General features: G+C 31.3%; 1 protein-coding gene and 3 non-coding genes across 4 annotated transcripts; 2 read left to right on the top strand and 2 right to left on the bottom strand.

Moving 5' to 3' along the window:
* Window positions 1-246: 246 nt before the first annotated feature.
* On the bottom strand, window positions 247-320 carry Trnan-guu (transfer RNA asparagine (anticodon GUU)). Its single transcript has one exon. It is a non-coding gene; the product is annotated as a tRNA-Asn (tRNA).
* A 2,303-nt stretch (window positions 321-2,623) lies between these two features.
* Window positions 2,624-2,697, top strand: Trnan-guu (transfer RNA asparagine (anticodon GUU)). The gene has a single exon. It is a non-coding gene; the product is annotated as a tRNA-Asn (tRNA).
* Window positions 2,698-7,118: 4,421 nt separating this feature from the next.
* Window positions 7,119-8,126, top strand: LOC134263808 (uncharacterized). The gene has a single exon (XM_062746187.1). It carries the CDS (start codon window positions 7,230-7,232, stop codon window positions 8,124-8,126), a length of 897 nt encoding a protein of 298 aa, XP_062602171.1. The 5' UTR covers window positions 7,119-7,229.
* A 4,566-nt stretch (window positions 8,127-12,692) lies between these two features.
* Window positions 12,693-12,766, bottom strand: Trnan-guu (transfer RNA asparagine (anticodon GUU)). The gene has a single exon. It is a non-coding gene; the product is annotated as a tRNA-Asn (tRNA).
* Window positions 12,767-13,301: the final 535 nt, after the last annotated feature.

A 13,301-nucleotide genomic window follows, 5' to 3' on the forward strand; every position in this document is an offset into this window, starting at 1 on the left:
CACGAGGATACTAGTATATCGGCGACATAATGATGAAAATAACAATTTGTTAATTAACAATACGACGTCGATATACTTAGATATATACTTAGTAAATGAGACTCTTCAACCGAATGCCCTGTCATAGCAGATGCTATCGTCTCACGGCCTTGAATGTCAAGTATACCTCCATCGACTATCATGAAAAATCTTTGAAAGGGGCGATCAACCAAAAAAAAAAACATATCTTGAATAAAACTAATTCATCGTCCCTGGGTGGGCTCGAACCACCAACCTTTCGGTTAACAGCCGAACGCGCTAACCGAATGCGCCACAGAGACAAGTGATCTACAGTTGGAAACGATAAAATTTGTAGACACTTGCTAACAGGTGTAGTTAGCCACGTGTAATTTCACAGGTTGATCAGGTAGGTAATTGCGCTCATACATTCCAAAAATTAATCTTGAATGGCGTATTTTTACGATCTTATAAATGCTTTCATTACTTGTTATTGTGAAAGAAGATTACAGTTTTATTTTTTCATTTATTTTGATTTTTTTTTCTTTAATTTCAGTGGTACATGTATATGATGTTCTGTGAACCATTTTATAAGTTTTCGTAATTTATTTTTTTTCAACAAGACATCACTTCTAGACAGACAGCAACACACTGAAATAACCACGCTTATCATACAGCCTGGTAGTTAGATTACCATTAATGTCTTTTTCAAGGAAAATATCAAAATATGAAACAGATGTGTCAGATTCTTTGGTATATTTTATCTCAAGCTCACCAGGATATATCGTATTGATAAAAGAATGGAAATCACCATTGTTAATTGACAATACGTCGTCTATTTATCTAAATTTCGAGTTGGCAAGTGTTTTCTTCTTTTCATGCATAAGATTTTGCACAAATTTTGCTTCATATGAATACAAAAATAGGTCTGCTGATATCAGGGCGCAATTGGTACCCATGGGAATTTCAATAGATTGTTTGAAGACCTAGTCTCAAAAAGCAACATTTTTCGAAGTACTTGGCACATTTTCCATACTCATCGTGGTTTTGTAGAAATATAGCGCCTAAAAATGACAATGCTGCATATAAAGAAATCATGCCAAAAGACAGGATAAAAAAGATTCGTTCATCTTTTGAAATAGTAAATTACTACCATTGAGAAAATAATTCTTTTACATTTACGGTCTGAAGCTTTAGAATTTTGCGGTCGGATCTATCTTTCATGATGCTACATTTCGAAAGTACCCCTAAAAAATGCAAGCTTTTTAACATGAAAAGCAGTCGAACAAATGAGAAATACTATTACCATCTTGCGCTTTATAGAGTCATGTTATTTTACAGAAATACAAAAGTTACATGATTTGTAACCATTTGAGAACTATCACAATTCAACAGCCAAGAGTACATATACATTTATGTAAAAATCCTACCAATAATTATGTGTGAATTATGTTTAAGTTAGTTAGATAAACTTAAAAGTAAGTTAGAAATCACTTTTAAAATATATTCTGTTGCCTCGTTACACAATTTCGCATAATAACAATGCGAAAAACCATGTGAGCTTAGACAGTGCGTTGAGCTGTACATAAGTGTTTGAAAATTTACAAATTGAACAAGAAACCTAGCTTCAATCATTTTTTTTCAATGAATTAGCCGACATTATTCATGTAAAAAAAATGAAATGATATATTTCATCAACATAAAATACCGTACAATATAATATCAAATACTGACTGGCGTTTTTCATACTTATTGTTATGATATTCTATACACACTGGATTGTCGACGCATTTTTTCTGTTATTTCCAGATCATGACAAGGAGCACACTGCAAGTGTGACTGGTCGGCAGAGGATGCTCACACTTCTATAGCACCTGCTCCCAACTCTGTTTTTTTTTTGGAGGTCTGTGTTTGCTCTGCTCCAATCTGGCATTGTTTAATGGACTTTCGAGCTAGAATACTGTTCGTTATCTCCATATATTTCATGTTACATTAACCTAAAGGGAAACTCTTATGTTATGCTTCATTGTTTACATCATGTTAACGCCTCCAGTGACAATTCACTTTGTCTTTTGTCATGTCCATTTCCTGATTATTTAGCAACGCTTCTTTTTTTTTACTTACTTAATACTGTTTTATTTAAGGTAACAAGCAATTTAATTTTGAGACAAGTCAATCACGAAAAAAATATATAGATACATATAATTATAGAAATAGGATTATATTATCACTTATAGACGATATTTCCAATATCAAGTACATTTCAAACACAAAGATTCTCTTTCAAAGTTAGTCTTAATTGATAGGTTATTACTTTTCCGAATAGAATTAGTCAAAAACAGAATGATATAAAAGATTGATAATTTAAATGTATACAAAAAAATTATCCTTGAAAATAAAAACAAATCAATCAAAATTAAATATATAAGATGGAATTTTTCATTGTGTTTGCTGGAAAAATGGTTCATAAAACATAATGAACTTCAGATTTAAAAAAGATGAAAAAAAAGTTATCTCATTATATATTACAAGTAATGATAATCATAAATTTTGAAAATAGAACAAGTATTTCAGATGTGCCGCTTAACAAGTGTGTATACATTTTATCATTTCTTGCTGATCACCTGTCTCTGTGGCGCAATCGGTTAGCGCGTTCGGCTGTTAACCGAAAGGTTGGTGGTTCGAGCCCACCCAGGGACGATGGTTATCTTTTATTGAATAAACATAATTCAAATTTTTGTAAAAAAAAATTATTTTTTTATATTCTTAGTAAAGTATAAACCTAAGCCAATATCAAGATTTTTACCTTTTATGGAATGAAATACGGAGATCGAGAACCGTTATCATTCTAAACAAAAATCCGTTGAAACAATTCAGATCGAGGGTAGAGCAAAGATTACAGTTCTCTTGACACCCGTTTGTTCCTTTAACTTACTTTTGCTGAGAAAAGAATTGACGCTATTAACATAAGTACAAGTCTTATTCACAAAAGGGTCCATTCGAATTTCGCTATATTTCAAGCTTAAGAGCGCTTCTTGTGATTCTTATAAATATTTACATACTATAGCTTCCAAACTTTTTAACGATAAAAAGCTTTTCATCCAAATGTAAGCGTAATCATTGGTGATGTGAATATTAGATAAAAAGACCACCTAAGACCATTTATCTTATAAAGGCCAAAAGTTAGGGAACTTTGATCTTACAACTGATGACAGTGACATTGTGATATCTCTGATGAATGATAAATATTAACTTTCTGGATGTGGAAGTAAAGAAGAAGAATGGACTAAAATAATAATAAAATAGGTGTTAAAATTGCACAAAATATGAACTGGTCCAACTTGACGTAACATTTTATGGGGCTTGTTATATGTTATTACAAGTCTATTCATAAGAATGATCAATTTTACAAGTGGACCCCTATCTGAGGAAGAGTTCCTCAAAATGGAAAAGATAACAAACAGATATAGATCATGTGTCAAATTGAACACTCCCAAACTGAAGTTGACTTACAATATCTACAACTGCACTGGTTTCCTAGACTTTATAAAAATCTCTACAAAGATACATAGCAGGTCCCTGGTTTTGTTCTACCAAGCCTCACCAATGAAAATTACAGAAGTGAAGTATAAACGTCAGGTGTACTGTAAAACTGCATATTTGAAAATAGGAAATGAACGAGCATATGTACTGGAATTTAAAGATTTGTTGTACAGTTGAGAGAATTATTCAAAGCATCTAATAAAGTGGGTTTTTTTTTTTACAATGCATGAAGTCTTAAGTACAGTAAATGTACCCCAGAAATAAAAAAAGAAGTAAAGGTAAATTTGAAAGTGAAATTTACTTCTTGTACACAAAATTGATTTTAAAAAAATAATTCTTATATAAAAGATAAATGAGGAGTTTCACTCTAAAACAATGAACACAATATCATAAAATGATTTTATTACTTTGTAACACCAGACAAATAAAGGTTTAAAATGCATTATCAAAAGAAAACTTTTAAAAAATAAATCTCGGACCCATTAATGATTCAAACAAAGTGAAGGAATTCTTTTGTTCTCGTGAGCTAAAGCAAACAAATGGCTCCCGTCTGATCGAAATATAGTGCTTACAGCGATGATATATTCTAAAATTTTAAATCATTTTAATTGAACTGGAAATCTTTCAAATGCAATTGAACTTGCATTGAATGCAGTTTTTAATATCGATCTTTTTTTCGTATCTATGAAAGTTCTGCACGCTTCGCTGTCAGCGTTTTCAAAAACTTAAATCTTTACATTTCTTTTCAGAGTTGTGTAGAAATTTTTCTTAAGTGGTTTGAAAAGACTTACGCTATTACCAATCTCTTATTTAATACACACAAAAAGCAAAAGTTTAAAATGTCAACTCTCGACCGATTATTATAAAATATAGGTAATTGAGGCATACGTCGTAATTAATCGAAATTTAAACCTAAAATGATATCAGACCTTCTTTGCACTTGTGTATGCAGCCTGCGCATTGATCTAGATTAGGTCGTGCACTGTAGGTTGGGATATGAAATATGCTTCTCATCAGTATATAGAAGTGGCAACTTGGATATAAGGATGTATTTTCTATTTCAAGTATGTTGGTCATATCTTTTTCTAGCTTACTAATTCTTAAATATAAATTAATGTATAACAAACTTGAAAACAGTCGATAGATGAAAATCTTAAATTCATCAAAATCTACAATGGTTGATAAATAATTTGGTTATTCAGAATAAAAACAAAAAGTATTATTATTTGGGAATATAACATATCTCACATAAATTATTATTCACAAAATATTTCATTTTTTTTAAAAATTGTTTTTAAATTAAAAATAAATCTTTTTCGTTGAATTTAATTGAATGCCAAAAAATGATTAGCGAAATATATAAATTGACTAATGGAAGAATTATTGCCAAAAATTGTGCATTCATGAATTCATATTCATGTATTCGTGAATTTTGTGAACTTGTGTGTGATAACACAGGTAAAGTAATTTAAAATCCCTCTTTTTCAACTTTTGTGATTAATTTTCTATTGTCATTGTTGATTTTCATTCTAAAGTCAAATCTGATTTACAATATCCTCCTATCTGATAATAAGAAATCGTTGAACTCTAACAATAGGGAATATTCTTTCAAAACTATATCTACTTGTTGATTCTTTTAGTTAGTCCTTCGCATATATTTGTTTGTTTCCCTATACACACGTGATTTCGAGTAAATTCATTTAAGCTGAATTGTTATTAAACCATATACAAAGTAATGTACTAGGATATGAAATGGCTCAAAGAAAAACAGATTTAAATACTTTTGTAACTTTTAAAAATATGAACTTGAATCAGTATTCAAGCTCAAAAGTTCATAAAACAATACAAAAAAAATACCTCCAAAAATAATTTTCAAAATTTCGTCACACCTGCCGTGTTATTGTCATATGAAAAAACATTTATTATCTTCTGTATAAATAAAACAAATTTGAAAAACGTCAGTAAGCATTTCATTTCAATGATTTTATTTATGACAAGGAATTTTCAAAATTTCGTCTTATTGTCAATGATATATATGTGTCAAGTGAAAGTATTGGTTGTTTATAATTACGAGTTCTAAAGTTTTAAATAGTTGCACAAAAGGCATTATGCAAAAGGGTAAAGTGGATTGAAAAACGTGTCCCTTGGTATGAAAATTTGGTATGATAATTGTCTATAATTAAACTAAATATGTTTATACTTTCATTTCTTATTAATAATAAGAAATGGATTTGATGAAGATATATTTTATTTATCATTTTGAAGAGGAAGCCCCCTCCAAATAAATGGGTTACTTTATTCATAACTAAATAAGAATAATTGCTCGGTACTTGTAGCCGTTGTGAACTTGGATAGAATTTAGGGATCAGACAAAATCTACACCTGTGATGAGACCAGTACAAACAGCCATGGACAATGGATTTTTTTATGAAAACCATGGGACAAAAACATTTTACCATTAAAAAAATATATTATTTAAAAAAAAAATCTTTAAAAAAAAAATCATCATCTTTTAAAATCAAACGAATGATTAAAAATGGCAGCATACATACTCAAATTAATAGAAAATATTAAAAAGTTTTAAAATGAACAAACAAAAAAACTTTCATCAATGTTTGAAATATCTGTATTCTGAAAGACTCCATAGTTTTCTTTTAATAGTCTCGGTATCATCAAGATGTAACCATGGGGCAGTAACTTTTTTATAAGTTTAAAGGCATGGAACGTACTGCTTTTTTAAAGAAAATTTTGCTTTGTACCAGTCTGGTCCCATCAAAGTGATCAATTTTGACTGCATGCTCCCTTACCAGAAAAGGGATTTTACGTGCTAAATGTTTTTGTGAACACTAATTTTGTCAGAATGCACACATGTCTTTTATTGTTAATTTCATCTTCTTTAAAATTATAGTTTATATATGTAAGTTATAGGTTAAAGAATTACCGGTTTTCTTTTCTCTAGTCTTTTATAAATGGTCCTTATGTGGAATCTGGAGACTCGTAAAAGATTAACCTAAATGAGAGTGCCTAATTGCCTTCAAACAAGGATTTATTATAATTAAGAGAGAAATCCTAATGTCGAGTTTCACTAGTTATGCATATTTAGTGTTAAGTAAACAATAACTTGGTGTTAAGTGTAATATAACTGATCTATTCCTCCTGTTGTCAACAAAGATGAAGTACATAACACCGAGAACTTATATCGATTAATCATACGATAATCTATCCGGATTTAGAGTCATGTCAATAATATTTTATTGGGCGGGTAATGGGATTTCAAGATTTCAATTGGTAACTCGGATTTAACGATTAATCAAGCTAATCTTCTGCACTCGGAATAGGCCAAGTAAAATAAAAACAGGAAAATAATGATCTTTTTTACAATAGATTCATGATGTGAAACGAACGTGTAAGGTAAATTTGATTTGTTTGGTCTGATTATATTTTGTTTTCAATCCTTTCAGGTCGTTTCTTTCCAAGTTTATTAATTTCTACACCTCGTAGCTTAATCAGTTTGAATACTAGTAATGGTTTACCCTGTGTACCACGCAAACATGGAGCGTAATAGTGGGAACATGGACTAGTATATAAGACCTGAAGACTTTATTCCACTAGAACATTGAATGGAGGCTCAAATTGTTTTCATTTCGTTTTTGTGATAATAACTTGTGATTTCTTTCCTAACGACAGATATGAATATGAACAGTGTTGTCAATTCCTTGTATCAATTTGATGACACCATGAACAAACGTAAGACTATAGAAATAAAGCGAGTCATGAGAGGCGCTCTTAGCATGTCACGAAGTACTGCGGGGGACAATACCTACCATATTAACAAATTCGCCAATAAAGGCCTAGAACAACAGATTAAGGTCCTTGATAAAGCCAAAATCCAATGTCGAAACGGAATTAACTCTAAAAAGCGAACAGCATTGAGAAAATGGTGTCTTGTTTTTGGTAAACAAAAATCTATGAACGATTCTATCAAAGATTTAAATGAAGTCTTAACAAAGGCAATCGAGGAGGGAGACTTCCTTGAATCAAGAATGCAGCCAGAAGAGGAGGAAAAGGAGGAAGAACAACCAGAGGAACAGGAACCCGAACCGGAACCGGAAATTAAAAGATCCGGAATGGATCCTAGTCAGATTCGCGCATTAATGATTAAGCAACAGAGAGGAGGGGTTGAAATTAAAACAAATGAACAAGGAATTACCTCTATGCTTTTACCGAAAATTGAATTTGGAAACACAAACATGAAACTAGAAGACGTGGAATTAGACCCTGAAACTCCCCAGCCCCGAGAGGATATATGGCCTCTTAAAGACACTACCTGGGTCAGTTCTTATATAAAGGGTCAGAGAGAGAAACACGACCTTCTATTTACTAAAAATATTTTAAAAAGCATACAGATCGGAATGACAAAAACAAACCCTTTGCACAGTTTCCGACTGAGAGCGAAACTCTCTGATGATCCAATGGAGTTATTAAGACACTTAACTTCAGCAAAGACCGCCCGTCCTACGACAAGAAATGAATTTAAACGTAATGCCCAAACTGCCGATGCTTTACAATCTCAGAGAGAATCTTAACTGCAAGATCTCAATCTCGAAAGGGTTCGGATGCACAAACGAAACTTCCACCGCTCTTCCGCTCAAAAACTATGTTCCCGTGAATTCCCCAATCCTGTGTTCTTAATGAAGCATATCAGTTTATTGTACATTGCCGAGACATTGGAAACTAGTCCAAATGAAATGTTTGAATTAACATTTTTTAAATATAAAATGGAATGAAGGTAATTTGAAAGTACACTTACTTTCAAATTGGGTCCTTTTTTCAAAGGAGTAGTATGGAAAGCCCTCTGTGTTGTTGCTAAATCAACTTCTAAGTCTTTGTGGCAACATTACATACAAAGTAATTCCGATATGTAAAGATAATTTCGATCAAATTTCTGTTGATGATTCGTACAATTTTGTCATTTTTTTCCTTTTCGGAATCGGAATTGTGTATGCAAAATGTTTTCCTCTGGTAAAGAAATGGATCAAAATGGTTTAATTTGTTTTATTGTTGTTGTTGATACGAGTTTTTGTAAAACTTAAACAAATAAATAAGACAAACAATGAGCCAAAGATATTTATCTTATGACATAATTAGATGGAATAGCAGTAACTGTTTCTTTTTTTTTTATACATGTATATAGCAACATTTCGTAAAAAAACTTAAAGTGGTATGGTCTGTAACTGCGTATATTTCGATAGAAAACATACTGGAGACAAACGTCTTTTATAACTTCAAAAGTATGATAATGATTTTTTAAAAATCCAAGTTTCAGATTTCTTTCGAATTATATGTCTATAATAAAACAAAGCTAATGCATGGACAAAACACTGAATTAAGGTTCATAAACCCTCTGCTCACTCATATAAAATGTTTCTTTAACTTTTATGATTTTCCAAAGGAAATGTATATGCTAAATAAAATACAAACAATTATAGCATGGCTTTCGGGGCAAAATTTGACAAAAAAGGCACTTCAACTTGACAAATTTATGAAGAATTAATAGACATTTGTATCATTAAGAGTTATCCCTCTTATAAGAGTATCCATGTACCTTAAGTTCAGTATAGTCATATAAGAAGAATCCTTACTGAATTTACGTTGGGCAAAAACGTAGTTCTTCAGGTGTTACTTACCTTTATTCGTCACAAGGTATGTCCCTTTAGTTCGTTTAGTTATAGTTGTAAATCTTTATATTCCTACGTGCTCCTGAAATAAAAAATACTTAAAAATATGTGTTGCATTTTCTTGAAAATCTTTTAACATCTCTTTCATAATGTTCAAAATATGCAGAAATGCGGACCATATCACCATAACTGCCAATATTAATTACATTAAAGAAACTGGACAATCGCTGCTTTTGTAGTCATTTCTTTCTTGAATGACTCAGAGACATGTATAGCATCAGCTGTATCTGATATAATTATTCTAAACTCTACGATTTCTTAATTTCTTGAAAGGAAAAGTGTAATGTAATAAGCTTGTTATTAAACTTGTTTCATCAGCAAACCCTAGAAATTTAAAAAATCGATTGTATATATATCTAATTAAAAATTGTATTAATTATGTAAACCTTTTTCCAGATTATTAATTTTCATAGTTTTCATCAATTTAACAAATACTAGTATACATTTCCAAGAAAATATGATCCATGGGATGTGAATTTTTTTACAAAGACATTTAGTAAAACAAGCTATAACGTTATTTAAAAGAGTAAATCCCATGGGCAGTTTAAGGAAATGTGTCAGTTGGCGATTCTAGAACTACTTATCCGCCGGCTTAATAGCTTAATTAGTGATCAGATTCACTTGAGATTAATGTCAGATTTTTATTGGCGAACTGATTAATCTATAATATGGGTAACCAGGTGAATTTATTCAAATAAAATTAACTTTTGAACCAAATAATAACACAACTGAAATCATCTGGTCATGATCCGTTCCTAAATGTATTTGCAACTTTCTAAATTATTTTTATGAGCTTTCTCTGTCTTACCAGCGATAACAAAATTAATAAAATTGTTGCTGAAGTAAGCGTCAAATGTAACCCAAACCCTTTTTAATACCGCCATGAAATTCGCCAAAAGAGGATAAAAAACTTTGTAATAATTGATAAGGAAGTTGAAAGCTGTACAGGAGCTAAATGATAAACTTGTTCTGTTATCAAAGCAGAAAGACCACAATCCATGTTCTCCCGAAATAAAAGAGAAGGGGAAATGTATAAAGAAAATCTAATATTTTTCTCTCCTTAAGTTCACCATAGAACGGAAAATATGAAAATATATTTACTTATTACCTTCCATTAAAAAAGTTCAAAAAGAATATCCTCCAAGAGATGCAAAACACCATCAGTCCAATTTTGCTATCAATCTTTCACAGTTGCAAGTAAGGATCATGATGGGGTCTACAAAGAGATGACTGAAAGTAACACATGAAATACGTACACTGTATTCAGGGTCCTTTTCCCACGTCGTGTTTCACAAATTCAACAGACAGTGAAACATTTAAGCAAACTCTTGTTCATTTGTTTTCTGTGGATTACCTCCTCTCTGTCGGCTTAAGGTGGAATGAACATTATTAATAAAAATAGTGATTGTATTGTTTGTAAAATTTGTGTAAATAATTGTTATATTAGCAAATAAAAAATGCTAGTTTTTAAAGATTCATCACATGTTATTTTGTTGACATTCCATTCTCCTAAATAGCCAAGTATTTGGTATAATTCTGATCAAGGAGAGGATACGTCTGATGAATGAATGTTTTACATTGTTTCTGACATGCAAAATTTTAATATTTCTGCCGTCTATTTGTAAAAGTGTCTGCATTTGCTTCTTTCTGTTATTTATAAATAGATTCAGAATAAAGCTTTACAGTAGCTTTCATTAATAGAAACAAAAGGTAAGATAACGAATACTAGTAGTGAAATACCGGTATATTGAAAGCATAAGATTTTTTTTAAATATATAGAATTTCATATGGAATGAATGATATTTTTCTGATTCAATTTATTTAAGAATCGTGGAACTTTACACCGTTTCCATTTTTCTAAAATACCGTTTAGTTGAAATTATTTAAAACAAAAAAAATATTACAAAGTTTAATCCAAATTTATAAAAATGAATTACGGAGATAACCAACAGGTATGGAGCTCATAAGTCGATTGAAACCATTCAAACCGGGAGTAGAGTAATCATGGACATCAAAAACATAGAGGTACATATATATAAGCACTTTCTGTTGACGGTCCCAGCCGCCGAATGTTCCCTGTCGGAAAAAAATGTAGAGATAGAGACCTAATAATTAGAAAGAAAACCGTCAATCAGCATTCGGCTTAATGATAGACTGCATTTGCTCATTAGGTCACTGTATCAACCATGGAACATGCAAAATCATGACTTTAAACGAGACTGTTGATATTCTTGTTTTGTCAACAAGGTTGTCAATAGCTGTCCTCTTTTCAGAAATTGCTCGAATGTATAATATGCTCTTTCTTATCGAATCAACTGGGAGACATAAACTCCACAAGCAGGTAATAATTATATCCTGCTCCATAACTAAGAGAATTTGACGATGAAAAAGATTGAGTCATCACGTTTATCACTTGATTTTTAGTTAACATTTACGTCTTTTTCCTAGTAAAATATCAAAATATTAAAATAGACGTGTAAGAGTCTTTGTTGTCTTTTGTTTCAAGTTCAGAAGTATATTTCAAATCAACGTAAAAAATTAAAATGAATATTTTATAGATAAGACATCTTCAATACATATACGTAGGTGGTGATGCAAACTTAATGTTAGGTAGGATGCCCATCTTTTCTATTGTCATCCTCTCTTATTTGTGTAGAATAGAATATGTGGAGATAACAAACAGTATTGAAGCTCAAAAGTCCATAAAACAATACAAATCAGGAGCAATGTAAACTCGGACCTCTAAAAGAGATGGGATTGGGTGCCATGGAGAAGTGTGTATCCCCTGCCAAGCGGTCACATCTACCGTGTGCTTCTTGTCATGATCGAAAAATAACTGAAAACGAAAGTCAGCATTTAACTTAATGAATTATAATGAAAGGATGTATTTGCTGACAAGGTCATTGCATCGACCATAAACTTATGAAACGATTACTTTAAACGAGACTGTTAATATTCTTGATACATCAAGTTGTTTGTCGATAAATTACCGCGTTTTAGAAATAGTTCAGAGGTAGAGCATTTTTTTTGTATATCAAATCAACTGAGAGATATAACCCCATATAAGGGTATATGCTGCATAGGTAAGGGAAGTTGAAGATTGAAAAGTTAAAGTCATCACGTTTATCATAGAGCTTGGTTGTTAGATTACCATTAACGTCTTTTTCAAGTAAATTATCTTAATATGAAACAGGCGTGTCATACTCTGTAGAGTATTTTATTTCAAGCTCATCGGGATATATCGTATCGACATAAGAATGGAAATGAGACCATCAAACCGAGTGCAATGTCACGGTAGATGCTCAAAGCTCAATAGCCATGATTGTCAAGTAGAGGTCATCGGCCATAATGAAAAATTCTTGAGATGGGCGATGAACAAAAAACAAAATATAACATTGAATAAAATTAACCCATCGTCCCTGGGTGGGCTCGAACCACCAACCTTTCGGTTAACAGCCGAACGCGCTAACCGATTGCGCCACAGAGACAGGTGATCACTATGGTAATATTGAAACGACAAAATAACTAGACATTTGCTTACAGGTGTAGTTGGCCATGTGTTATTTCACAGATTGATCAGGTAGATAATCGAGCTCATACAATCCAAAAATTAATCTTGAACAGTTTTTGAAATTTGTTACAATTTATTTTTTTTTCCTTACTTGTAATTGTGAAAGAAGATTACAAATTTAGTGAGTTATTGTTTTTTTTTTATTTCAGTGTTAGGATGTTTTGTGAACCATTTTCAAAATTTTCGGGATTTATTTTTTTCAACAAGACATATCACTCTTAGATACACAGCAAACACATTGAAAATAATTCGTTTTTTTCTAATTATCATGATTATGTTGTTATAATTTGTTCCAGAGATAGACCTTTTTGTAAGATTATTTTCAAGATGTAAACTCTTTTGTTTATATTTTTATCAATCTTTTATATCATATTTTATTCTTGATGATAAATCTTCGGGAAAGAATTAACCCTCTGAAATTCAAAAATCTAAACACGAGAAGAAGAAAATAC

The sequence above is a fragment of the Saccostrea cucullata genome, unplaced genomic scaffold (assembly GCF_032062105.1).
Source record: "Saccostrea cucullata isolate Sc308-1 unplaced genomic scaffold, CSIRO_AGI_Scuc_v1 ctg876, whole genome shotgun sequence".
NCBI lineage: Eukaryota > Metazoa > Mollusca > Bivalvia > Ostreida > Ostreidae > Saccostrea > Saccostrea cuccullata.

Bases quoted from the DNA above. Each gene is read 5' to 3' on its own strand.
- LOC134263808 (XM_062746187.1), top strand. From the start codon at position 7,230: ATGAATATGAACAGTGTTGTCAATTCCTTGTATCAATTTGATGACACC.